Here is a 25,604-nt window from a genome sequence, read left to right as displayed (position 1 = left end):
AGCCATGTCCGGGATAACCAGGGGATCAGGCCCAGCCAGCACGGGTTCATGAAAGGCAGGTCCTGCTTGACCAACCTGATCTCCTTCTATGACCAGGTGACCCGCCTAGTGGATGAGGGAAAGGCTGTGGATGTGGTCTACCTGGACTTCAGTAAAGCCTTTGACACTGTCTCTCACAGCATTCTCCTAGAGAAGCTGGCGGCTCACGGCTTAGGCAGGTACACTCTTCGCTGGGTAAAAAACTGGCTGGACGGCCGAGCCCAGAGAGTTGTGGTGAACGGAGTTCAATCCAGTTGGCGGCCGGTCACGAGCGGTGTTCCCCAGGGCTCAGTACTGGGGCCGGTCCTGTTCAATATCTTTATCAACGATCTGGACGAGGGGATCGAGTGCTCCCTCAGTAAGTTTGCAGACGACACCAAGTTGGGCGGGACTGTTGATCTGCTCGAGGGTAGGAAGGCTCGGCAGAGGGACCTGGACAGGTTGGATCGATGGGCCAAGGTCAATTAACAAGGCCAAGTGCCGGGTCCTGCACTTCGGCCACAACAACCCCATGCAACGCTACAGGCTTGGGGAAGAGCGGCTGGAAAGGTGCCCGGAGGAAAAGGACCTGGGGGTGCTGGTTGACAGCCGGCTGAACATGAGCCGGCAGTGTGCCCAGGTATCGAAGAGGGCCAATGGCATCCTGGCCTATATCAGAAATAGTGTGGCCAGCAGGAGCAGGGAGGTGATCGTGCTCCTGTACTGGGCACTGGTGAGGCCGCACCTTGAATCCTGTGTTCAGTTTTGGGCCTCTCACTACAAGAAGGACATTGAGGTGCTGGAACGTGTCCAGAGAAGGGCAACAAAGCTGGTGGAGGGCCTGGAGCACAGGTCTGATAGGGGCTGAGGGAACTGGGGAGGGGCTGAGGGAACTGGGACAGTTTAGCCTGGAGAAGAGGAGGCTGAGGGGAGACCTCATCGCGCTCTACAACTCCCTGAAAGGAGGTTGTAGTGAGGTGGGTGTTGGTCTCTTCTCCCAAGTAACAGCAATAGGATGAGAGGAAATGGCCTCAAGTTGCACCAAGGGAGGTTTAGATTGGATATTAGGAAAAATTTCTTTACTGAAAGAGTGGTCAGGCCTTGGAACAGGCTGCCCATGGAAGTGGTGGAGTCCCCATCCCTATAAGTATTTAACAGACGTGTAGATGAGGCGCTTAGGGACATGGTGGTGTTGGGTTGACAGTTGGACTCCATGATCTTAGAGGTCTTTTCCAACCTCAATGATTCGATGATTCTATGGCGGTAGTGCCACTCTCGCAACATATTGAAGGAGTGGAAAAAACTGCTGTGCAAGAGCAGCCAGAAGAGAGGAGGGAGAATATGTGAGAAGCAGCTCTGCAGTGTTGTGTGCAACACTGACAACACGGTGAGTAAAGAAAGAGGGGGAGGAGGTGGTCCAGGCACCGGAGCAGAGACTCCCCTGCAGTCCTTCGTGAAGTCCATGGTGAAGCAGGTTGTCCCCCTGCAGCCCATGGAAGTCCATGGTGGAGCAGATATCCACCTGCAGCCCATGGAGGACCTCACGTGGGAGCAGATGGATGTGCCCGAAGGAGGCTGTAACCCCGTGGAGAGCCGGTGCTGGAGCAGGCTCCTTGCAGGACCTGGTTCCCTGTGGAGACGAGCCCATGCTGGAGCAGGTCTTCTCGCAGGAGCTGTGACCCCGTGGGGGACCCACACTGGAGCAGTCTATTTGTGAAGGACTACACCCCATGGGAAGGACCCATGTTGGAGCAGTTCATGAAGAACTGCAGCCTGTGGGAAGGATCCCACTGGAGGAATTTGTGGAGGACCCCATGCTGGAGCAGGGGGAGAGTGTGAAGAGGCAGGAGCGGCAGAGAGATGTGATGAACTGACCGCAACCCCCATTCCCCATCCCCCTGTGCCGCTTAGGGGCAGGAGGTAGAGAATTTGGGGGTGAAGTTGAGCCCGGAAGAAGGGAGGGGTGTGGGGAAGGTGTTTGAGGATGTGTTTTTATTTCTCATTATTCTACTCTGACTTTTGATTGGCAATAAACTAATAAACTCCCGAGTCAAGTCTGTTTTGCCCATGATGGTAATCGGTGAGTGATCTCCCTGTCCTTATCTCGACTCAGGAGCCTTTTGTCGTATTCTTCTCCCCCTATCCGGTTGAGGAAAGGGAGCGATAGCGATAGTGGCGGGGACCTAGCGTCCAGCCAAGGGCAACCCACCACAGAAGCCCATCTTCACAGCAGAGCAGGGTCATGGGCTTGTTCCTGCACCTGGTCCTCAGTGCCCCATGCTGTGCCTCAGGGACCCCACACTGAGGAGGATGGTGACTTCATACAGGTGGCTTTCTGTGTGACCTCAGAGCAGAGGCATGGTGGCTTGGGGTCCCCTACACAAGTAGTCCAGGACCCTGCAGCAGGGAGGATGGTGGTCCGGAGACCCCCTGCATGGGTCACTGTGGGACCCTGCAGTGAAGAGGGTATGGTGGCCTGGGGATCCCATAGCGAGGTGAGACCATGGCGTGGGGACTCCCACGGTGGTAGAGCCAGGCTGACAGTGCAACACGGACCTGCCCTTGGGTCAGCTGAGGGCGCCACAGCAAGGTGAGTGGTGCCATGGGCACCAAGCATGGGTTGCATGGGTTGCCCAGGGTCCTTGAATCAAGGGGGGACTGGGACACGGGACCCTGTGTAGGTGGCCCCAGGACCCCACCGTGAGGGAAGATGGTGTCATGGGGACTGCCAGGCAGCTGGGCTGGGGACCACAGCAAGGGGGGGCCATGACAGAGGACCCTGAACGGGTGTCCCTAGCACCTTGCAGCATGGGCAAGAAGTGCAGGGTCTGTTGACGTATTTATTGATTGTGGCATTTTTTGGGGGGTGTTATTTAATCAGGGCATTTTCCCTCCATCTCACCCCTCTGAGTCCCCCAACTGGTTTCGGGTGGGGCGCTTGGTTTGGTTTTCAGCAGCATTTCTACTCATTCAGTGCCTCGTTCACCCCCCGCCCCTCCCAGCAGTTGTTTTGGGGGCCTTATTATCTATTTATTATCTAAAAGCTTATCTCTTTATTGAACCAGAGGTGTTGATTTTGGGGTCCTGACAAGGGCCTTCTGGAAACTTCTGGGATCTTCTGCAGCAGCTGGTGCCTGTCAGGTGCCTCCTGATTGGCAGGTTGTTAGCCGCCTCCTGATTGGCAGGTTGTCAGGTGCCTCCTGATTGGCAGGTTGCTGAGGGTGCTGAGGGTGTGCCTGGCTGTGGTGAGGGAAGGCTGTGGCTGCGGGGCTGAGGCTGGTGAGCTCTGGGAGAGCTGGTGAGGCCCGTGAGAGGCCCAGGGGGAGCGGGAGCGGCAGGCGGGGGAGGCTGGTGAGTGACTGCCTTTGGGGTCTTTCTTTGGGGTGAGGGCCGAGGGGTGAGGCCACTTCTCTGTGCAGTGTTTGTGGGGCCAGAGTGGGATTGGACATTGTGGAGGGGAAATGGGAGGTGTCCATGCTGGGCTGTGCAGCTGAGAACCTCGAGGTGCTGTTTGCGTGCCGGCGGGTTGATGAAGCAGACTAGGCTAGCCTAGACCAGTGTGGTTGGAAGGGACCTACAACGATCACCTAGTCCAGCTGCCTGACCGCTTCAGGGCTGACCAAAAGTTAAAGCAGGTTGTTAAGGGCATTTTCCAAATGCCTCTTAAACACTGACAGGCGTGGGGCATCGACCACCTCTCTAGGAAGCCGGTTCCAGGATTTGACCACCCTCTCAGTAATGTTTCCTTATGTCAGTTCTGAACCTCCCTGATGCAGCTTTGAACCATTCCCATGACTCCTGTTACTGGATCCCAGGGAGAAGAGCTCAGCACCTCTCTCCATTTTCCCTCCTCAGGAGGCTGCAGACAGCAATGAGGTCCCCCCGCAGCCTCCTTTTCTCCAAACCAGACAAACCCAAAGCCCTTAGCGACTCCTCATAGGACATGCCTTCCAGGCCTTTCACCAGCTTTGTTGCCCTCCTCTGGATGCATTCAAGGACCTTCACATCCTTCTTAAATTGTGGGCCCCAGAACTGCACACAGTGCTCAAGGTGAGGCCGCACCAATGCTGAATGCAGCAGGATAATCCCCTGTTTTGACCGGCTGGTTGTCCTGTGTTTGATGCACCCCAGGATGCGGTTTGCCCTCTTGGCTGGCAGGGCACCCTGCTGACTCCTGTTGAGGCTGCTGTCAGCCAGCCCCCCCAGATCCCTTTCTGCAGGGCTGCTCTCCAGCCACTCCTCTCCCAGTCTGTGCTTGTGTTCCCTGTTACTCCGTCCTAGGTGCAGAATCCGGCATTTGTTCGTGTTAAATTCATGCCATTGATGATTGCCCAGTGCTCCAGTCTGTGCAGATCCCTCTGCAAGGTCTCTTGTCCCTCAGGAGTGTCAAGAGCACCTCCCAGTTTGGTATCATCAGCAAATTTGCTAATGGTGCATTCAACTCCTGCATCCAGAGCATTGATAAAAACTCCTTCGCAGAAGTGGCCCTAGAACGGAGCCCTGAGGTGCACCGCTGGTGACCGGTCGCCAGCCAGATGTGGCCCCATTCACTACAACCCTTTGAGCCCTGCTGTTCAGCCGGTTCTTCACCCAGCGCAGCGTGTACCTGCTCATCTCACAGTTGGAACTTGTCCAGAAGGATGCTGAGAGGGGCAGGATCAAAAGCCTTACTAAAATCCAGAAAAACTACATCCGCGGCCTCCCCTTTACCCACGAGGCGGGTGACCTTATCGTAGAAGGATATCCAATTAGCCTGGCAGGACTTTCCCTTGGTGAACCCATGTTGTCTGTGCCTGATGATTGCATTGTCCTTGAAATTCCTTTCAACAGCACCCAGTAGGACCTTCTCCATAATTTTTCCAGGTACTGAGGTTAGAGTAAGAGGTCTGCAGTTTCCTGGCTCTTCACTCACGCCCTTTTAAGAAATTGGAATAATGTTTGCTAGCTTCCGCTCAGTGAGGACCTCTCCAGACTCCCAAGACCTGCCCACATTCAGCGGAGGTGAGTGTCTTGAGGGTTATTCACTATGCGAGCAGTGCTTGTTGGTGAGGAAGAGGAGGTGAGGTAGGAAGGGTATCTGTGCTTCTGTGTTGATGGGTGCTGGAGTGCGTGGCTGGCAAGAGGCGTACTGGGCTGTGCTGGGAATGCTAGTGGACTCACGGCTGCCCCCAGAAAGGGGGGTTGTGTAACTGGATGTACATAAGTCCATGGGGAAAGATGGTTTGAACCCAGGAATGCTGAGGGAGCTACCTGATTTCCTTGCACTGGACATAGCGGAGTGGACAGAGTGGACAGCTCATGGAGTTGAACGAGGGGAGATGCAGCGTCCTGCTTCTGGGGAGGAGTCACCCCAGGTAGCAGGAATGGCTGGGGGCCAATGAGGCAGAGAGCAGCTTAGCAGAGAAGGACTTTGTGGTTCTGATGGAGAACAACTGGACCACGAGGTGGCAATGAACCCGTGTGGCACGGGGAGACGTCATGAGAGGCGTGCGCATGGGAGCGTTGTCATGTCGAAGCCTTTGTTTGGGCAAGTGATGGGCTTGTGTCATGTTCTGGAAGCTCCTCAGGTGCCAGTCTGTGGAGGTGTTGGTGGTGGTGGCCTCTTTGCTAGGAGAGGTCTTGTGTCTGTTTTCCACCCACCCCGATGGCCTGTTGAGCCCTGGCTTTGTGCTGGGTGAAGTTGGAAGAGCCTTGGGAGAAGAAAGGAAGTGGAGGCGTGTCAGGCTGGGATGCAGGAGAACTTTATTGAGGGGAAAAAAAACAGTGAAAAGACAGGAGTGCCAATTGGAAGGGAGCCGGTGTGAGGTGCAGGTAGGGCGACCATGAGCCGAGGTCCCTTTCGTGCAGACGATTTATCCAGAGCACCGAGGTCTTCCTGCCCTGCAGTGGGAGTGGCACACCAAAAGTCCCCCGTGGTCTTTGGCTTGTGAGAAGGTGTTTGGAGTGGAGAGCACTGGTCATAGCAGAAGGGGCGATACAAAAAAGAAGTGGGAGGAGAGGAGGAGGTCCATGGGCCATGTTTCCAGGCAGCCCAGGCTGGCCCCTTCCCTGCTTCCTTGTTTGATCCTTGAGAGGAGGAGCTGTGGACGGCAGGTCCACGTGCCAAGAAGGGCCCAGAGGTGCGTCCTCAATCCATGCGGTGGCTTGCAGGGTGTGGGTGGTTGGTGTCAGGGGTGGTGGCGAGGGCCCTTAGCAGGGGTAGCAGCCTCTTGCGCCGCCGAAGCAGCCCAGGCCTCCGAGGCCGTAGCCGTAGCCGAAACCACCAGAGGAGACGGGCACTCCCTGGGAGCTGAGGGCACTGCCCACGGCAGCCGATGTGGTGGATCCGACGGTGGTGTTCTGGGGGAAGGAGCTGAGGATGGGTCCTGGCAGGGTGACCTGCACGGTGGAAGGCTGGATGATGACGTGGGAGGCCTCGCATTGCCTGACACAGGGCTCGTTGCAGCTGTTAGCCAGCGGGGCGGGTCCGCAGGGGCGGCAGAGGTCGTAGCAGGCCATGTGTGTGGTGTGGAGGGGCCCTGGAAGAGAGGGCATTGAGAAAGCGGAGGGGCGTGGGGGTGCGAGGGGCGGTGTTGCAGGAGTGCGAGGGAGTGGGGAGGCCTGGTGTGGGGCTGTGGGGAGCGTGGCAGAGGGGAAGCGTGAGGGGTGCTGAGGCTGGGGACAAGGCGTGCTGGAAGAGAGGGGCAAGGCTGGGCAGGAGAAGGAGGGGAAGGGGGTTCAGGCTCACCTTGTTGATGGCAGAGGAGAAGGCGTCAGGAGAAGTGTGTGAGGGAGAGAGGCACTGGGCCGGCTTTTATGCTGGTCCCCGAGGGGCGGGACAGCCTTTGCACATGACGGCATTTTGCAGCAAGCAGCTGTTGCACGCCACAGCCTCGCGAATAATGAGGTGAGGTGTGTTTTCCTTCCCGCAATTCTCCAATTTCATGTCCTCCTGGTGAGGACGTGTCCACTTGGCCCTGGCGGCAGCTTTTAAGTGAGAGTATTAGAGGCCAAGGGCTTGGTGTTGATGGTGCGTGTCAGGGCGGGCAGAAGACGTGGCCAAAGCATAGGAGAGGTGGGGTGTCACCAGTGAGGTCATCCCGTGGCACTGGTGTGGTGTGGTTTGCCGGTGCGTGGTGAAAAGGGGGCCCCATTTCCTCGCAGGCCTGGAAGGCTTGTGTGGTGTTTGGAGGTGTGCCGGGGGTGAGGCGCTGCCCCTTCCAATGCATTGGGTCCCTCCCTGCCTTGGTGCCAGCTGGCTAAGCCTGTCTTTAGGCCTGGCCTTGCAGAGTTGGCTGTGCTGGGTGGGTGTCCTGGTGCCCCTCTTGCTGGTAAGGCTGTAGGTGGGAGAAAGGCGGCTGCCTGTTTGGGCTTGTGCCCCGTTGGTGGCGTCCCTGGGGGTGGCAGTGCAAGCAGGCAGAGGAGGGCTGTTTGCGAGAGCAGGCCGTTGTCCTGGCAGCCCTGGTTCAGAGCTCGGGAGCCCTGTGATGTGGGGAGCCCTGCCACGCTCCCCAAAGGCTTGTGCTGGCCCCTCCGTAGCGCTCCCCTTAGCGGGGGCTGGCACATTGGCAGCCGGGGCTCTGGCGTGACACAGTGCTTGATGTGGATCACCTCGCAAGGGCAGGTGAGTTTCTGGAGAGCCCGTGAGTGTGGCGAGAGGCAGAGGGGGAGCGGGAGCGGCAGGCAGGGGAGGCTGGTGAGGCAGGGCCTTTGGGGTCTTGACTTGGGGTGAGTGCCGAGGGGTGAGGCCACATCTCTCCATGGTGTTTGAGGAGCAGAAAGAGGATTTGGTGATCGCCCAGGGGAGTTGGAGGCGAGCATGGTGTACGGGGCCGCAGAGTCGAGGCCCTGGTGGTGGTGGCTGCGTTCCAAAGGCTTGATGAGTGGCAAGGCCTGCCCCAATTGAGCCAAGGTGAGTGTTTTGCAGGCTGTTTGTCAGGCGAGCAGTGCTTGTTGCTGAGGAAGATGAAGGGAGGTAGGAAGGAGTGTGTGTGTCTGGATGGCAGGAAGTCTGTGGGGCCTTCTGGGTCGTAGCCATGAACGCGTAGGGAGCTGGCTGATGCCCTTGTAAGGCCCCTCTGAATTATCTTGGAAAGGTCTTAGTGCCTGGGTGCGGTTCCTGATGGCTGGAAGAGAGCTCAGAGTTCTCCTATCTTGAAGCAGATCAGGAAGGAGGACCTGGGAAACAAGTGGCTGCCTACCCTGATCTCTTTTCCGGGAAAGGTGATGGAGGAAATGGTCCAGGAAAGCACTGCCAAGCCCAGGAAGGACAAGAAGGTGATGGGGAGTGGTCGGCGTGAATTTCTGAAGGGGAAATGGTGCTTGACCGACCTCCGTGTCTTCTACGTTGAAGTGACTAGCTTTGTGGACGAGGAGAGAGCCGTGGCTGGTGTTCACCTGGACTTTTCAGTAAAGCCTTTGACGCTTTCTCCCCTTGCGTGCTCCTAGAGAAGCCGAGAAAGGACGGGGTGTGTGAGTGGCCAGTGAGGTGGACTGCAAAGTGGTGGAAGGGCTGGGCCCAGAGGCTTGTGATGAGTGTCCCAAAGCCCAGGTGGAGGCAAGCCTTAAGTGGTGTAGCCTTAAGTGGACTCGGCTCCACGGGGACAACAGTGTTGCACATGCTCGTCAGTGAGGTGGGCAGTGGGAGGGAGTGCCCCCTCAGCAAGTTGGCAGATGCTGCAAAGCCTGGAGGAGTGTCTGAGGCACCGGCTGGTTGTGCCAGCATTCAGAGGGAGCTGGAGAGGCTGGCGAAGGGGGCAGAGAGGAGTCTCGTGAAGTTCAACAGGGGGAAATGCCAAGTCCTGCCTCTGGGCAGGACTAGCGCTGGTCCCCAGGACGCGCTGGGGGCCGACAGGCTGGAAAGCAGCTTTGCTGAGCATGCCATTGCGGTGGGGGTGCGCTACAGGCCACCTGAGCAGGAAGACGGATCGGATGAGGCCCTCTCTAGAGAGATAGGAGCAGCCCCACGTTCCCAAGCCCTGGTCCTCATGGGGGGCTTCAACCAGCCCGATATGTGTTGGAGGGACAACACGGCAGGGCGTAAGCAGTGCGGGAGGTTCCTGGAATGCGTGGCTGATAACTTCCTTCTCCAAGTGGTAGAGGAGCCAACGAGGAGAGGTGCTATGCTGGAGCCTGTTCTCACCAACAAGGAGGGGCTGGTGGGGAATGTGAAGGTCAAGGGCAGCCTTGGCTGCAGTGACCCTGAAACGGTGGAGTTCAAGATCCCCAGGGCAGCGAGGAGGGCGCACAGCAAGCTCACTACCCTGGACTTCAGGAGAGCAGACTTTGGCCTCTTCAGGGATGTGCTTGGTGGAGTGGCACGGGATAAAGTCCTGGAGGGAAGAGGGGCCCAAGAAAGCCTGTTAATATTCCGGGATCACCTCCTCCAAGCTGAGGAGCGATGCATCCCAACAAAGAGGAAGTCAGGCAAAAACGCCGGGAGGCCTGCATGGATGAAGAAGGAGCTCCCGCACACACTCAAACAGAAAAAGGAAGCCTACAGAGGGTGGGAGCAAGGACAGGTAGCCTGGGAGGAATACAGAGGAATTGTCCGGCGGCCAGGGATCAGGTTAGGAAAGCTAAAGCCCTGATGGAATTACATCTGGCCACGGACATCAAGGGCAACAAGAAAAGCTTCTATAGGTTCGTTGGGGATAAAAGGAAGACGAGGGAAAATGTGGGCTCACTCCAGAACGAATCGGGAGACGTGGTTACCCGGGATATGGAGAAGACTGAGGTACTCAATGACTTTTTTGTCTCGGTCTTCACCAGCAAGTGCTCGAGCCTCACCGCCTAAGCCGCAGAAGGCAAAGGCAGGGACTGGGAGAATGAAGAGCCACCCACTGTAGGAGAAGGTCAGGTTTGAGATCACCTAAGGAACCTGAAGGTGCACGAGTCCATGAGACCCGATGAGATCCATCTGCGGGTCCTGAGGGAAGTGGCGGATGAAGCTGATAAGCCACTATCCATGGTAGTTGAGAAGTCGTGGCCGTCCGGTGAAGTTCCCGCTGAGTGGAAAAGGGGAAATAGAAGCCCCATTTTTGAAAAGGGAAAAAAAGGAAGAGCCGGGGAACTACAGGCCAGTCAGTCCACCCCTGTGTGTGGGAAGATCATGGAACAGCTCCTCCTGGAAGCTCTGCTAAGGCGCATGGAGGAGAGGGAGGTGATTGGAGACAGCCAGCAAGGCAAGTCCTTCAGCAAGGACTTCACCAAGGGTAAGTCCTGCCTGACCAACCTCGCGGCCTTCTCTGATGGAGTGACTGCATCAGTGGACATGGGATCCATATCGGGACCAGTACTGTTTAATATCTTCATCAATGACATAGGCAGTGGGATCGAGTGCACCCTCAGCAAGTTTGCAGACACCACCAAGCTGAGTGGTGCAGTTGACACGCCTGAGGGACGGGATGCCCTCCAGAGGGACCTGGACAAGCTTGAGAAGTGGGCCCGTGTGAACCTCATGAGGTTCAACCAGGCCAAGGGCAATGTCCTGCACCTGGGTCGGGGCAACCCCCAGTCTCAATAGAGGCTGGGGGTTGAAGGGATGGGGAGCAGCCCTGCTGCTCAAGGCCTTGGGGGTACTGGTGGATGAAAAGCTGGACATGGGCCGGCAATGTGCGCTCGCAGTCCAGGAGGCCAACCGTATCTTGGGCAGCGTGGGCAGCAGGTCGAGGGAGGGGATTCTGCCCCTCTGCTCTGCTCTGGTGAGACCCCCCTGGAGCACTGCGTCCAGCTCTGGAACACTCAGCACCAGACAGACATGGACCTGTTGGAGCAGGTCCAGAGGAGGCCATGAAAATGATGAGGGGGATGGAACGCCTCTCTTAGGAAGAAAGGCTGAGAGAGTTGGGGTTGTTCAGCCTGGAGAAGAGAAGGCTTCGGGGAGACCTTATTGCGGCCTTTCAGTACTTAAAGGGGTTTATAAGAAGGGTGGGGACAGACTTTTTAGCAGGGCCTGTTGCGACAGGACAAGGGGGAATGGTTTTAAACTGAAAGAGGGGAGATTTAGACTAGATACGAGGAAGAAATTTTTTCCAGTGAGGGTGGTAAAACCCTGGCACAGGTTGCCCAGTGAGGTGGTAGATGCCCCATCCCTGGGAACATTCAAGGTCAGGTTGGATGGGGCTCTGAGCAACCTGATCTAGTGAAAGATGTCCTTGTCCATGTCAGGGGGGTTGGAGTAGATGACCTTTAAAGGCCCCTTCCACCCCAAACCATTCTATGATTCTCTGACTCTGTGGTGCTGGCGGAGGACAAGCTGACTATGAGGCAGCAATGCACCCTTGAGGCAAAAGAGGCCAAGACTCTGCAGGGCGGCATTGGGAAGAGCGTTTCCAGCAGGTCGGGGGAGGTGATGTTGCTCTCTCTTCAGCACTGGTGAGGCCCCATGTGGAGACCTGTGTCCGGCTGAGGGCTCCCCAGCGGAAGAAGGACGTGGACTTAGTGGAGCGAGTGGAGTGCAGCTTGGAGTCCCACCAAGACACTGCCGGGACTGGAGCATCCTTCCAGTGAGGAGAAGGTGAGAGAGTTGGGAGTTTTTTCAGCCGGGAGGCAAGGCCGTGCAGGGGAGATGTCATCCGTGCGTCTAAATGCTGGATGGGAGGGAATGAGGCCAGGGGAGCGAGACGCTTCTCATGGGTGCCCACGGCCAGGGCAAGAGCGAGTGGAGAAAGCTGAAGAGAGGTGCCATTCCCTTGGAAGAGAAGGCAAGCCTTTTTCCGTGTGAGGGTGGTCAAGCAGTGGAAGCGGTTGCACAGAGAGGTGTTGGAGTCTCCATCCTCGGAGATACTGAAACCCTGACTGGAGATGGTCCTGGAGAGCCTGCTCGAGCTGGCCCTGCTTGGGTTGAAGTAGATGATCTGCAGAGGATCCTTGCGCGCTCAATGATTCCGTTTGCTGTGATTCTGCTTGCTGTGATGGCCAGAGAGTCGTGCTGGGGAAGAGGGTTGGTCAAGCGCGTGCTGCCATGGGGAGCTTGCGACAGAGGCCTGAGTAGAAGTGCATTAGCATGTGCACGCCTTTGTTGGTCAAGTGAAGGGCTTGTGTCAGGGGCTGGAAGCCCCCCAGTGCTGCTCTGTGTTTGTGGTGGTGGTGGTGTTGCTGGGGACGTACTTCCTAAGAGAGGTCTTGTAGCCCTTCTGCACCCACCCCGATGGCCTGTAGAGCCCTGGCTTTGTGCTGGGTGAGTTTAGAAGAGCCTTGGAAGAACAAAAGGAAGAGGAGGCGTGTCAGGCTGGGATGCAGGAGAACTTTATTGAGGGGAAGAAACCAGTGAAAAGGCAGGAGCGCCAGTTGGAAGGGAGCCGGTGTGAGGTGCAAGTAGGGCGACCATGAGCCGAGGTCGCTTGCGTGCAGTCGATTTATCCAGAGCACTGAGGTCTTCCTGCCCCGCGGTGGGAGCGGCACACCAGAAGGCCCTGGTGGTCTTCAGCTTGTGAGAAGGAATTTGCAGCGGAGGGTGATGAACATAGCAGAAGGGACGATGCAGAGAAGGAAGTGGGAGGAGAGGAGGAGGTCCATGGGCCATGTTTTCAGGCAGCCCAGGCTGCCCCTTCCCTCCTTCCTTGCTTGGTGCCTTTAGACGGAGGAGCAGGTGCCTTTAGACGGCAGGTCCACGTGCCAAGAAGGGCCCAGAGGCGCGTCCTCAATCCATGCGGTGGCTTGCAGGGTGTGGGTGGTTGGTGTCAGGGGTGGTGGCGAGGGCCCTTAGCAGGGGTAGCAGCCTCTTGCGCCGCCGAAGCAGCCCAGGCCTCCGAAGCCGTAGCCATAGCCAAAGGCGCCGGAGGAGACGGGCACTCCCTGGGAGTTGAGGGCGCTGCCCACGGCAGCCGATGTGGTCGATCCGACGGTGGTGTTCTGGGGGAAGGAGCTGAGGATGGGTCCTGGCAGGGTGACCAGCACGGTGGAAGGCTGGATGATGACGCGGGAGTCCTCGCACTGCCTGACACAGGGCTCGTTGCAGCTGTTAGCCAGCGGGGTGGGTCCGCAGGGGCGGCAGAGGTCGTAGCAGGCCATGTGTGTGGTGTGGAGGGGCCCTGGAAGAGAGGGCGTTGAGGAAGCGGAGGGGCGTGAGGGTGCGAGGGGCGGTGTTGCAGGAGGGTGAGGGAGTGGGGAGGCCTGGTGTGGGGCTGTGGGGAGCGTGGCAGAGGGGAGGCGTGAGGGGTGCTGAGGCTGAGGACAAGGCGTGCTGGAAGAGCGGGGCCAGGCTGGGCAGGAGAAGGAGGGGAAGGGGGTTCAGACTCACCTTGTTGATGGCAGAGGAGAAGGCGTCAGGAGAAGTGTGTGAGGGAGAGAGGCACTGGGCCAGCTTTTATGCTGGTCCCCGAGGGGCGGGACAGCCTTTGCACATGACGGCATTTTGCAGCAAGCAGCTGTTGCACGCCACAGCCTCGCGAGTAATGAGGTGGGGTGTGTTTTCCTTCCCGCAATTCTCCAATTTCATGTCCTCCTGGTGAGGACGTGTCCACTTGGCCCTGGCGGCAGCTTTTAAGTGAGAGTATTAGAGGCCAAAGTCTTGGTGTTGATGGTGCGTGTCAGGGCAGGCAGTAGACGTGGCCAAAGCATAGGAGAGGTGGGGTGTCACCAGTGAGGTCATCCCGTGGCACTCGTGTGGTGTGGTTTGCAGGTGCGTGGTGAAGAGGGGGCCCCATTTCCTCGCAGGCCTGGAAGGCTTGTGTGGTGTTTGGAGGTGTGTCGGGGGTGAGGCGCTGCCCCTTCCAATGCATTGGGTCCCTCCCTGCCTTGGTGCCAGCTGGCTAAGCCTGTCTTTAGGCCTGGCCTTGCAGAGTTGGCTGTGCTGGGTGGGTGTCCTGGTGCCCCTCTTGCTGGTAAGGTTGTAGGTGGGAGAAAGGCGGCTGCCTGTTTGGGCTTGTGCCCCGTTGGTGGCGTCCCTGGGGGTGGCAGTGCAAGCAGGCAGAGGAGGGCTGTTTGCGAGAGCAGGCCGTTGTCCTGGCAGCCCTGGTTCAGAGCTCGGGAGCCCTGTGATGTGGGGAGCCCTGCCACGCTCGCCAAAGGCTTGTGCTGGCCCCTCCATAGCGCTCCCCTTAACAGGGGCTGGCACATTGGCAGCTGGGGCTCTGGCGTGTCCAAAGAAGAGCAACGAAGCTGGTGAAGGGAGTAGAGGACAAGACTCATGAGGAGCAGTTGAGGGAACTGGGGTGTTTAGTTTGCAGAAAAAGAAGGCTGAGGGGAGACCTTATCGCTCCCTCCAACTACGTGAAAGGAGGTTGTAATGAGGTGGATGTCAGTCTCTTATCCCTAGTAAGAAGTGATAGGACAAGAGGAAACAACCTCAAGTTGCAGCGGGGGAGGTTTAGATTGGATCTTAAGAGAAATGTCATCACCAAAAGGGTTATCAAGCACTGGAGCAGGCTGCCCCAGGAAGTGCCCGAGTCACCATCCTAGGAGGTCTTTAAAGACGTGTAGACATGGTGCTTAGGGACATGGGTTAGTGGTGGACTTGGTAGCGGTTAGGTTATCATTTGGACTCGATACTGTTAAGGGTCTTTTCCAACCTAAATGACTCTGTGATTGTATATGGGGCACTCTGCAAGGGCAGGTGAGTTTCTGGAGAGCCGGTGAGTGAGGCAGGGCCTTTGGGGTCTTGACTTGGGGTGAGTGCCGAGGGGTGAGGCCACATCTCTGCATGGTGTTGGATGGGCAGAAAGAGGATTTGGAGATTGCCAAGGGGAGTTGGAGGTGAGCATGGTGCATGGGGCCGCAGAGCCGAGGCCCTGGTGGTGGATCATGCCGAAGGGTTGATGAGTGGCAAGGCCTGCCCCAATTGAGCCAAGGTGAGTGTTTTGCAGGCTGTTTGTCAGGCGAGCAGTGCTTGTTGCTGAGGAAGATGAAGGGAGTTAATAAGGAGTGCTGTGCGACTGGGTGTACGTCAGTCCATGGGGCCTGAGGGGCTGCATCCTCGAATGCGGAGAGAGCTGGCTGATGTCCTTGGGAGGCCACTCTCCAGCAGCTTGGCAAGGTCATGGTGGCTGGGGACAGTTCCTGAAGATTGGAAGACGCTCATACCCATTGTATCTTGAAGAAGATGAAGAGGGAGGATGTGGGAAAGTAGAGGCTGGTGAGCCTGACCTTGTTTGTGGGGAAGGTGATGGAGGAAATGGTCCCGGAAAGCACTGCCAAGCCCAGGAGGGCCAAGAAGGTGATGGGGAGTGGTCGGCGTGGATTAACGAAGCGGAAATCATAGAATCACAGAATCATAGAATCATGAAGGTTGGAAAAGACCTCTAAGATCATCGAGTCCAACCGTCAACCCAACCCCATGTCCTAGTTTCGGCTGGGATAGGGTTAAATTTCTTCCTAGTGCTGTGTTTTGGATTTAGTATGAGGAGAATGTTGATAACACACTGATGTTTTCAGTTGTTGCTAAGTGCCCTCCTAGTCCAAGGCCAGCTCCCGTGCCTACTGACTGAGCTAGGTACACAAGATGGGAGGGAACATAATCAGGACAGCCAGCCCAGCTCGCTAATGGGGTATTCCATACCATGTGACGTCATGCTCAGTATATGAACGGTAGGCTTGATCCAGGAAGTACGGATCGCTACTTGGTTATCGGTCAGCGCGGGTGGTGAGCAATTGCATTGTGCATCACTCATTTTGTATATTCTATCATTATTTATTATCATTATTCTCCCTTTTCTGTTTTATTAAACTGTCTTTATCTCAACCCACGAGTTTTTCTCACTCTTACCCTTCCGATTCTCTCCCCGTCCCACTGGGGGGGCGGCGGGAGTGAGTGAGCGGCTGCGTGGTATTTGTCTGCCTTCCAGGTTAAACCACGACACCCCACCATGCCCACTACACCATGTCCCTAAGCGCCTCATCTACACGTCTTTTCAATACTTCCAGGGATTGTGAGTCAACCACTTCCCTGGGCAGCCTGTTCCAAGGCCTGACCACTCTTTCAGTAAAGAAATTTCTCCTAATGTCCAATCTAAACCTCCCTTGGCGCAACTTGAGGCCATTTCCACTCGTCCTGTTGCTTGTTACTTGGGAGAAGAGACCAACACCCACCTCACTACAACCTCCTTTCAGGGAGTTGTAGAGCGCGATGAGGTCTCCCCTCAGCCTCCTCTTCTCCAGGCTAAACAGTCCCAGTTCCCTCAGCCCCTCCTCATCAGACTTGTGCTCCAGGCCCTTCACCAGCTTCGTTGCCCTTCTCTGGACACGCTCCAGCACCTCAATGTCCTTCTTGGAGTGAGAGGCCCAAAACTGAACACAGGATTCGAGGTGTGGCCTCACCAGTGCCGAGTACAGGGGCACGGTCACTTCCCTAATCCTGCTGGCCACACTATTTCTGATATAGGCCAGGATGCCGTTGTCCTTTTTGGCCACCTGGGCACACTGCCGGCTCATGTTCAGCCGGCTGTCGACCAGCACCCCCAGGTCCTTTTCCTCTGGGCAGCTTTCCAGCCGCTCTTCCCCAAGCCTGTAGCGTTGCATGGGGTGGTTGTGGCCGAAGTGCAGGACCCGGCACTTGGCCTTCTTGAACCTCATACCATTGGCCTCAACCCATCGATGCAGCCTGTCCAGGTCCCTCTGCAGAGCCTTCCTACCCTCGATCAGATCAACACTCCCGCCCAACTTGGTGTCGTCTGCAAACTTACTGAGGGAGCACGCGATCCCCTCGTCCAGATCGTTGATAAAGATATTGAACGGGACCGGCCCCAAAACTGAGCCCTGGGGAACACCGCTCGTGACCGGCCGCCAACTGGATTTAACTCCGTTCACCACAACTCTCTGGGCTCGGCCGTCCAGCCAGTTTTTTACCCAGCGAAGAGTGTAACTGCCTAAGCCATGAGCCGCCACCTTCTCTAGGAGAATGCTGTGAGAGACAGTGTCAAAGGCTTTACTGAAGTCCAGGTAGACCTCATCCACAGCCTTTCCCTCATCCACGAGGCAGGTCACCTGGTCATAGAAGGAGATCAGGTTGGTCAAGCAGGACCTGCCTTCCATGAACCTGTGCTGGCTGGGTCTGATCCCCTGGTAGTCCCGGACATGGCTTGTGAGCGCACTCTAAACGAACGCTCCATAATCTTCCCCGGCACCGAGGTCAGGCTGACCGGGCTCTAGTTCCCCAGATCCTCCTTCCGGCCCTTCTTGTAGATGGGCGTCACATTGGCGAGCCTCCAGTCGTCTGGGACCTCCCCTGTTAACCAGGACTGCTGGTAAACGATGGAGAGGTGCTTGACCGACCTCCGCATCTTCCGGGTTGAAGCGACTGAGTGTTGGAGGAGGGAGGAGCAGTGGCTGTTGCTGAGCTGTACTTGAATGAAGCCTTTGTCGCTGTCTGCCATTAGCTGCTCCTAGACAAGCTGAGAAGGTAGGGGCTGTGTGAGTGGCCAGGGAGGTGGACTGCAAAGTGGCTGAAGGGCTGGGCCCAGAGGCTTGTGATCAGTGTCAGGACAAGAGGCCATGGGCACAAGGGGAAACAGATGGAATTCCATGGGCAAAGGCGGCAAGCCTTTTTCAGTGTGAGGGTGGTCAAAGAGTGGAAGAGGCGGTGGAGCCTCCATCCTTGGAGATCCTGAAAACCCGCCTGGCCATGGTCCCGGACAACCTGCTGTAGCTGGCCCTGCTTGACCAGGGCCGCTGCTTGACCGTTGAAGCACCGGCTGTGCAGCAGTTCCTGCCAAACTAACGGATTCTATGATTGTGTTTGGTGGGAGGGCCGGAGAGTCATGCTGGGGAAGAGAGTTAGTCAGGTGTGTGCTGGCACGGGGAGACGTCATGAGAGGCGTGCGCATGGGAGCGTTGTGATGTCGAAGCCTTTGTTTAGGCAAGTGATGGGCTTGTGTCATGTTCTGGAAGCCCCTCAGGTGCCAGTCTGTGGAGGTGTTGGTGGTGGTGGCCTCTTTGTTAGGAGAGGTCTTGTGTCCGTTTTGCACCCACCCCGATGGCCTGTTGAGCCCTGGCTTTGTGCTGGGTGAAGTTGGAAGAGCCTTGGGAGAAGAAAGGGAGTGGAGGCGTGTCAGGCTGGGATGCAGGAGAACTTTATTGAGGGGAAAAAAAAAATTGAAAAGGTAGGAGTGCCATTTGGAAGGGAGCCGGTGTGAGGTGCAGGTAGGGCGACCATGAGCCGAGGTCCCTTTCGTGCAGTTGATTTATCCAGAGCACCGAGGTCTTCCTGCTCTGCGGTGGGAGCGGTACACCAGAAGTCCCCCGGGTCTTTGGCTTGTGAGAAGGTGTTTGGAGCAGAGAGCACTGGTCATAGCAGAAGGTGTGATGCAAAGAAGAAGTGGGAGGAGAGGAGGAGGTCCATGGGCCATGTTTCCAGGCAGCCCAGGCTGGCCCCTTCCCTGCTTGCTTGCTTGGTGCCTTGAGAGGAGGAGCTGTGGACGGCAGGTGCACGTGCCAAGAAGGGCCCAGAGGTGCGTCCTCAATCCATGCGGTGGCTTGCAGGGTGTGGGTGGTTGGTGTCAGGGGTGATGGCGAGGGCCCTTAGCAGGGGTAGCAGCCTCTTCTGCTGCCGAAGCAGCCCAGGCCTCCGAAGCCGTAGCCGTAGCCGAAACCACCAGAGGAGACGGGCACTCCCTGGGAGCTGAGGGCACTGCCCACGGCAGCCGATGTGGTGGATCCGACGGCGGTGTTCTGGGGGAAGGAGCTGAGGATGGGTCCTGGCAGGGTGACCTGCACGGTGGAGGGCTGGATGATGACGCGGGAGTCCTCGCACTGCCTGACACAGGGCTCGTTGCAGCTGTTAGCCAGCGGGGTGGGTCCGCAGGGGCGGCAGAGGTCGTAGCAGGCCATGTGTGTGGTGTGGAGGGGCCCTGGAAGAGAGGGCGTTGAGAAAGCGGAGGGCGTGGGGGTGCGAGGGGCGGTGTTGCAGGAGGGCGAGGGAGTGGGGAGGTCTGGTGTGGGGCTGTGGGGAGCGTGGCAGAGGGGAAGCGTGAGGGGTGCTGAGGCTGGGGACAAGGCGTGCTGGAAGAGACAGGCCAGGCTGGGCAGGAGAAGGAGGGGAAGGGGGTTCAGGCTCACCTTGTTGATGGCAGAGGAGAAGGCGTCAGGAGAAGTGTGTGAGGGAGAGAGGCGCTGGGCCGGCTTTTATGCTGGTCCCCGAGGGGCGGGACAGGCTTTGCGCATGACGGCATTTTGCAGCAAGCAGCTGTTGCACGCCACAGCCTCGCGAGTAATGAGGTGGGGTGTGTTTTCCTTCCCGCAATTCTCCAATTTCATGTCCTCCTGGTGAGGACGTGTCCACTTGGCCCTGGCGGCAGCTTTTAAGGGAGAGTAGTATTTGGGAGGTTTTGCATGAAAGGTGCATGTGAGGGCATTCTGCAGATGCAGCGAAAACTTAGGAGAGGTGTGGTGTGGCCAGTGAGGTCATCCCGTGGCACTGGTGTGGTGTGGTTTGCCGGTGCGTGGTGAAGAGGGGGCCCCATTTCCTCGCAGGCTTGGAAGGCTTGTGTGGTGTTTGGAGGTGTGCCGGGGGTGAGGCGCTGCCCCTTCCAATGCGTTGGGTCCCTCCCTGCCTTGGTGCCAGCTGGCTAAGCCTGTCTTTAGGCCTGGCCTTGAACGTTGGCTGTGGGTTTCTTGCTGCTCCTATGGCTGGTAAGATTTTAGCTGGGTGGATTGGGTTTGCGTGGCAAGGTTTTTGTAGTGGGGAAGCTGCAGGAGTGAATTCTGTGAGAAGGTACGAGACACTTCCCCCATGTCTGATAGAGCCAGGTCCAGCTGGGTCCAGGATGGACCCGCTGTTTGCCAATGCTGAGCTAATCAGCAACGATGCAGGGGGGAACGTTGCCACCAAGGATGAGGAAAAGGTACTTAATGCCTTCTTTGCCTCAGTCTTTAAGAGTCAGAGCAGTTATCCTCAGAATATTCAGCCCCCTGAGCTGGAGACAGGGACAGCAAGCAGAATAAACCCCCCATAATCCAAGAGGAAGCTGTTAACACCACCTGGACACTCATGAATCTATGTGGCCGAATGACAAGATTATGGAGCGGTTCATCTTCAGGGCGCTCACAAGCCATGTCCGGGATAACCAGGGGATCAGGCCCAGCCAGCATGGGTTCATGGAAGGCAGGTCCTGCTTGACCAACCTGATCTCCTTTTATGACCAGGTGACCCGCCTAGTGGATGAGGGAAAGGCTGTGGATGAGGTCTACCTGGACTTCAGTAAAGCCTTTGACACTGTCTCTCACAGCATTCTCCTAGAGAAGCTGGCGGCTCACGGCTTAGACAGGTACACTCTTCGCTGGGTAAAAAACTGGCTGGACGGCCGAGCCCAGAGCGTTGTGGTGAACGGAGTTCAATCCAGTTGGCGGCCGGTCACGAGCGGTGTTACCCAGGGCTCAGTACTGGGGCTGGTCCTGTTCAATATCTTTATCAACGATCTGGACAAGGGGATCGAGTGCTCCCTCAGTAAGTTTGCAGATGACACCAAGTTGGGCGGGAGTGTTGATCTGCTCGAGGGTAGGAAGACTCAGCAGAGGGACCTGGACAGGTTGGATCGATGGGCCAAGGTCAATTAACAAGGCCAAGTGCCGGGTCCTGCACTTCGGCCACAACAACCCCAGGCAACGCTACAGGCTTGGGGAAGAGCGGCTGGAAAGGTGCCCAGAGGAAAAGGACCTGGGGGTGCTGGCTGACAGCCGGCTCAACATGAGCCAGCCGTGTGCCCAGGTATCGAAGAGGGCCAATGGCATCCTGGCCTGTATCAGAAATAGTGTGGCCAGCAGGAGCAGGGAAGTGATCGTGCTTCTGTTCTCGGTACTGGTGAGGCCGCACCCTGAATACTGTGTTCAGTTTTGGGCCTCTCACTCCAAGAAGGACATTGAGGTGCTGGAGCGTGTCCAGAGAAGGGCAACGAAGCTGGTGAAGGGCCTGGAGCACAAGCCTTATGAGGAGGGGCTGAGGGAACTGGGACAGTTTAGCCTGGAGAAGAGGAGGCTGAGGGGAGACCTCATCGCGCTCTACAACTACCTGAAAGGAGGTTGTAGTGAGGTGGGTGTTGGTCTCTTCTCCCAAGGAACAGCAATAGGATGAGAGGAAATGGCCTCAAGTTGCACCAAGGGAGGTTTAGATTGGATCTTTCTTTACTGAAAGAGTGGTCAGGCCTTGGAACAGGCTGCCCATGGAAGTGGTGGAGTCCCCATCCCTATAAGTATTTAACAGACGTGTAGATGAGGCGCTTAGGGACATGGTGGTGTTGGGTTGACAGTTGGACTCCATGATCTTAGAGGTCTTTTCCAACCTCAATGATTCGATGATTCTATGGCGGTAGTGCCACTCTCGCAACATATTGAAGGAGTGGAAAAAACTGCTGTGCAAGAGCAGCCAGAAGAGAGGAGGGAGAATATGTGAGAAGCAGCTCTGCAGTGTTGTGTGCAACACTGACACCACGGTGAGTAAAGAAAGAGGGGGAGGAGGTGGTCCAGGCACCGGAGCAGCGACTCCCCTGCAGTCCTTCGTGAAGTCCATGGTGAAGCAGGTTGTCCCCCTGCAGCCCATGGAGGTCCATGGTGGAGCAGATATCCACCTGCAGCCCATGGAGGACCTCACGTGGGAGCAGATGGATGTGCCCGAAGGAGGCTGTAACCCCGTGGAGAGCCCGTGCTGGAGCAGGCTCCTTGCAGGACCTGGTTCCCTGTGGAGACGAGCCCATGCTGGAGCAGGTCTTCTCGCAGGAGCTGTGACCCCGTGGGGGACCCACACTGGAGCAGTCTATTTGTGAAGGACTACACCCCATGGGAAGGACCCATGTTGGAGCAGTTCATGAAGAACTGCAGCCTGTGGGAAGGATCCCACGGGAGGAATTTGTGGAGGACCCCATGCTGGAGCAGGGGGAGAGTGTGAAGAGGCAGGAGCGGCAGAGAGATGTGATGAACTGACCGCAACCCCCATTCCCCATCCCCCTGTGCCGCTTAGGGGCAGGAGGTAGAGAATTTGGGGGTGAAGTTGAGCCCGGAAGAAGGGAGGGGTGTGGGGAAGGTGTTTTAGGATGTGTTTTTATTTCTCATTATTCTACTCTGACTTTTGATTGGTAATAAACTAATAAACTCCCGAGTCAAGTCTGTTTTGCCCGTGATGGTAATCGGTGAGTGATCTCCCTGTCCTTATCTCGACTCAGGAGCCTTTTGTCGTATTCTTCTCCCCCTATCTGGTTGAGGAAAGGGAGCGATAGCGATAGTGGCGGGGACCTAGTGTCCAGCCAAGGGCAACCCACCACAGAAGCCCATCTTCACAGCAGAGCAGGGTCATGGGCTTGTTCCTGCACCTGGTCCTCAGTGCCCCATGCTGTGCCTCAGGGACCCCACACTGAGGAGGATGGTGACTTCATACAGGTGGCTTTCTGTGTGACCTCAGAGCAGAGGCATGGTGGCTTGGGGTCCCCTACACAAGTGGTCCAGGACCCTGCAGCAGGGAGGATGGTGGTCCGGAGACCCCCTGCATGGGTCACTGTGGGACCCTGCAGTGAAGAGGGTATGGTGGCCTGGGGATCCCATAGCAAGGTGAGACCATGGCGTGGGGACTCCCACGGTGGTAGAGCCAGGCTGACAGTGCAACACGGACCTGCCCTTGGGTCAGCTGAGGGCGCCACAGCAAGGTGAGTGGTGCCATGGGCACCAAGCATGGGTTGCATGGGTTGCCCAGGGTCCTTGAATCAAGGGGGGACTGGGACACGGGACCCTGTGTAGGTGGCCCCAGGACCCCACCGTGAGGGAAGATGGTGTCATGGGGACTGCCAGGCAGCTGGGCTGGGGACCACAGCAAGGGGGGGCCATGACAGAGGACCCTGAACGGGTGTCCCTAGCACCTTGCAACATGGGCAAGAAGTGCAGGGTCTGTTGACGTATTTATTGATTGTGGCATTTTTTGGGGGGTGTTATTTAATCAGGGCATTTTCCCTCCATCTCACCCCTCTGAGCCCCCCAACTGGTTTCGGGTGGGGCGCTTGGTTTGGTTTTCAGCAGCATTTCTACTCATTCAGTGCCTCGTTCACCCCCCGCCCCTCCCAGCAGTTGTTTTGGGGGCCTTATTATCTATTTATTATCTAAAAGCTTATCTCTTTATTGAACCAGAGGTGTTGATTTTGGGGTCCTGACAGGGGCCTTCTGGAAACTTCTGGGATCTTCTGCAGCAGCTGGTGCCTGTCAGGTGCCTCCTGATTGGCAGGTTGTTAGCCGCCTCCTGATTGGCAGGTTGTCAGGTGCCTCCTGATTGGCAGGTTGCTGAGGGTGCTGAGGGAGTGCCTGGCTGTGGTGAGGGAAGGCTGCGGCTGCAGGGCTGAGGCTGGTGAGCTCTGGGAGAGCTGGTGAGGCCCGTGAGAGGCCCAGGGGGAGCGGGAGCGGCAGGCGGGGGAGGCTGGTGAGTGACTGCCTTTGGGGTCTTTCTTTGGGGTGAGGGCCGAGGGGTGAGGCCACTTCTCTGTGCAGTGTTTGTGGGGCCAGAGTGGGATTGGACATTGTGGAGGGGAAATGGGAGGTGTCCATGCTGGGCTGTGCAGCTGAGAACCTCGAGGTGCTGTTTGCGTGCCGGAGGGTTGATGAAGCAGACTAGGCTAGCCTAGACCAGTGCGGTTGGAAGGGACCTACAACGATCACCTAGTCCAGCTGCCTGACCGCTTCAGGGCTGACCAAAAGTTAAAGCAGGTTGTTAAGGGCATTTTCCAAATGCCTCTTAAACACTGACAGGCGTGGGGCATCCACCACCTCTCTAGGAAGCCGGTTCCAGGATTTGACCACCCTCTCAGTAATGTTTCCTTATGTCAGTTCTGAACCTCCCTGATGCAGCTTTGAACCATTCCCATGACTCCTGTTACTGGATCCCAGGGAGAAGAGCTCAGCACCTCTCTCCATTTTCCCTCCTCAGGAGGCTACAGAGAGCAATGAGGTCCCCCCGCAGCCTCCTTTTCTCCAAAGCAGACAAACCGAAAACCCTTAGCGACTCCTCACAGGACATGCCTTCCAGGCCTTTCACCAGCTTTGTTGCCCTCCTCTGGACGCATTCAAGGACCTTCACATCCTTCTTAAATTGTGGGCCCCAGAACTGCACACAGTGCTCTAGGTGAGTCCGCACCAACGCTAAATCTAGTCCAACGCTAGTTGGCAGTTGGACTAGGTGATCGTTGTAGGTCCATTCCACCTGGAACTCCTCCTTCCTCCTCCTTCCTCCTCCTTCCAGCAGGATAATCCCCTGTTTTGACCGGCTGGTTGTCCTGCGTGTGATGCACCCCAGGATGCGGTTTACCCTCTTGGCTGGCAGGGCACCCTGCTGACTCCTGTTGAGGCGGCTGTCAGCCAGCCCCCCCAGATCCCTTTCTGCAGGGCTGCTCTCCAGCCACTTCTCTCCCAGTCTGTGCTTGTGTTCCCTGTTACTCCGTCCTAGGTGCAGAATCCGGCATTTGTTCGTGTTAAATTCATGCCATTGATGATTGCCCAGTGCTCCAGTCTGTGCAGATCCCTCTGCAAGGTCTCTTGTCCCTCAGGAGTGTCAAGAGCACCTCCCAGTTTGGTATCATCAGCAAATTTGCTAATGGTGCATTCAACTCCTGCATCCAGAGCATTGATAAAAACTCCTTCGCAGAACTGGCCCTAGAACGGAGCCCTGAGGTGCACCGCTGGTGACCGGTCGCCAGCCAGATGTGGCCCCATTCACTACAACCCTTTGAGCCCTGCTGTTCAGCCGGTTCTTCACCCAGCGCAGCGTGTACCTGCTCATCTCACAGTTGGCCAACTTGTCCAGAAGGATGCTGAGAGGGGCAGGATCAAAAGCCTTACTAAAATCCAGAAAAACTACATCCGCGGCCTCCCCTTTACCCACGAGGCGGGTGACCTTATCGTAGAAGGATATCCAATTAGCCTGGCAGGACTTTCCCTTGGTGAACCCATGTTGTCTGTGCCTGATGATTGCATTTTCCTTGAAATTCCTTTCAACAGGACCCAGTAGGACCTTCTCCATAATTTTTCCAGGTACTGAGGTTGGAGTAAGAGGTCTGCAGTTTCCTGGCTCTTCACTCACGCCCTTTTAAGAAATTGGAATAATGTTTGCTAGCTTCCGCTCAGTGAGGACCTCTCCAGACTCCCAAGACCTGCCCACATTCAGCGGAGGTGAGTGTCTTGAGGGTTATTCACTGTGCGAGCAGTGCTTGTTGGTGAGGAAGAGGAGGTGAGGTAGGAAGGGTATCTGTGCTTCTGTGTTGATGGGTGCTGGAGTGCGTGGCTGGCAAGAGGCGTACTGGGCTGTGCTGGGAATGCTAGTGGACTCACGGCTGCCCCCCAGAAAGGGGGGTTGTGTAACTGGATGTACATAAGTCCATGGGGAAAGATGGTTTGAACCCAGGAATGCTGAGGGAGCTACCTGATTTCCTTGCACTGGACATAGCGGAGTGGACAGAGTGGACAGCTCATGGAGTTGAACGAGGGGAGATGCAGCATCCTGCTTCTGGGGAGGAGTCACCCCAGGTAGCAGGAATGGCTGGGGGCCAATGAGGCAGAGAGCAGCTTAGCAGAGAAGGACTTTGTGGTTCTGGTGGAGAACAACTGGACCACGAGGTGGCAATGAACCCGTGTGGCACGGGGAGACGTCATGAGAGGCGTGCGCATGGGAGCGTTGTCATGTCGAAGCCTTTGTTTGGGCAAGTGATGGG

At 56.9% G+C, this 25,604-nt stretch overlaps 2 protein-coding genes and 1 long non-coding RNA gene across 3 annotated transcripts; 1 reads left to right on the top strand and 2 right to left on the bottom strand.

The window, feature by feature from the left end:
* The first annotated feature begins 3,267 nt into the window (after nucleotides 1-3,267).
* Nucleotides 3,268-21,983, top strand: LOC142079790 (uncharacterized). Its single transcript, XR_012672789.1, has 4 exons — nucleotides 3,268-3,316; nucleotides 4,882-5,019; nucleotides 21,240-21,359; nucleotides 21,462-21,983. It is a non-coding gene; the product is annotated as an uncharacterized LOC142079790 (long non-coding RNA).
* On the bottom strand, nucleotides 6,208-6,516 carry LOC142079789 (feather beta keratin-like). Its single transcript, XM_075144536.1, has one exon. The coding sequence runs from the start codon at nucleotides 6,514-6,516 to the stop codon at nucleotides 6,208-6,210; it is 309 nt and encodes a 102-aa protein (XP_075000637.1).
* On the bottom strand, nucleotides 12,703-13,011 carry LOC142079788 (feather beta keratin-like). Its single transcript, XM_075144535.1, has one exon. It carries the CDS (start codon nucleotides 13,009-13,011, stop codon nucleotides 12,703-12,705), a length of 309 nt encoding a protein of 102 aa, XP_075000636.1.
* Nucleotides 21,984-25,604: the final 3,621 nt, after the last annotated feature.

This window comes from Calonectris borealis, chromosome 2, assembly GCF_964195595.1.
Source record: "Calonectris borealis chromosome 2, bCalBor7.hap1.2, whole genome shotgun sequence".
NCBI lineage: Eukaryota > Metazoa > Chordata > Aves > Procellariiformes > Procellariidae > Calonectris > Calonectris borealis.
The sequence above is the reverse complement of the archived record's forward strand: the minus strand, read 5'-3'. Positions and strand labels throughout refer to the sequence as shown.

Excerpts from the sequence above, each read along its gene's own strand:
- LOC142079789 (XM_075144536.1), bottom strand. The coding sequence starts at position 6,516 with ATGGCCTGCTACGACCTCTGCCGCCCCTGCGGACCCGCCCCGCTGGCT.
- LOC142079788 (XM_075144535.1), bottom strand. The coding sequence starts at position 13,011 with ATGGCCTGCTACGACCTCTGCCGCCCCTGCGGACCCACCCCGCTGGCT.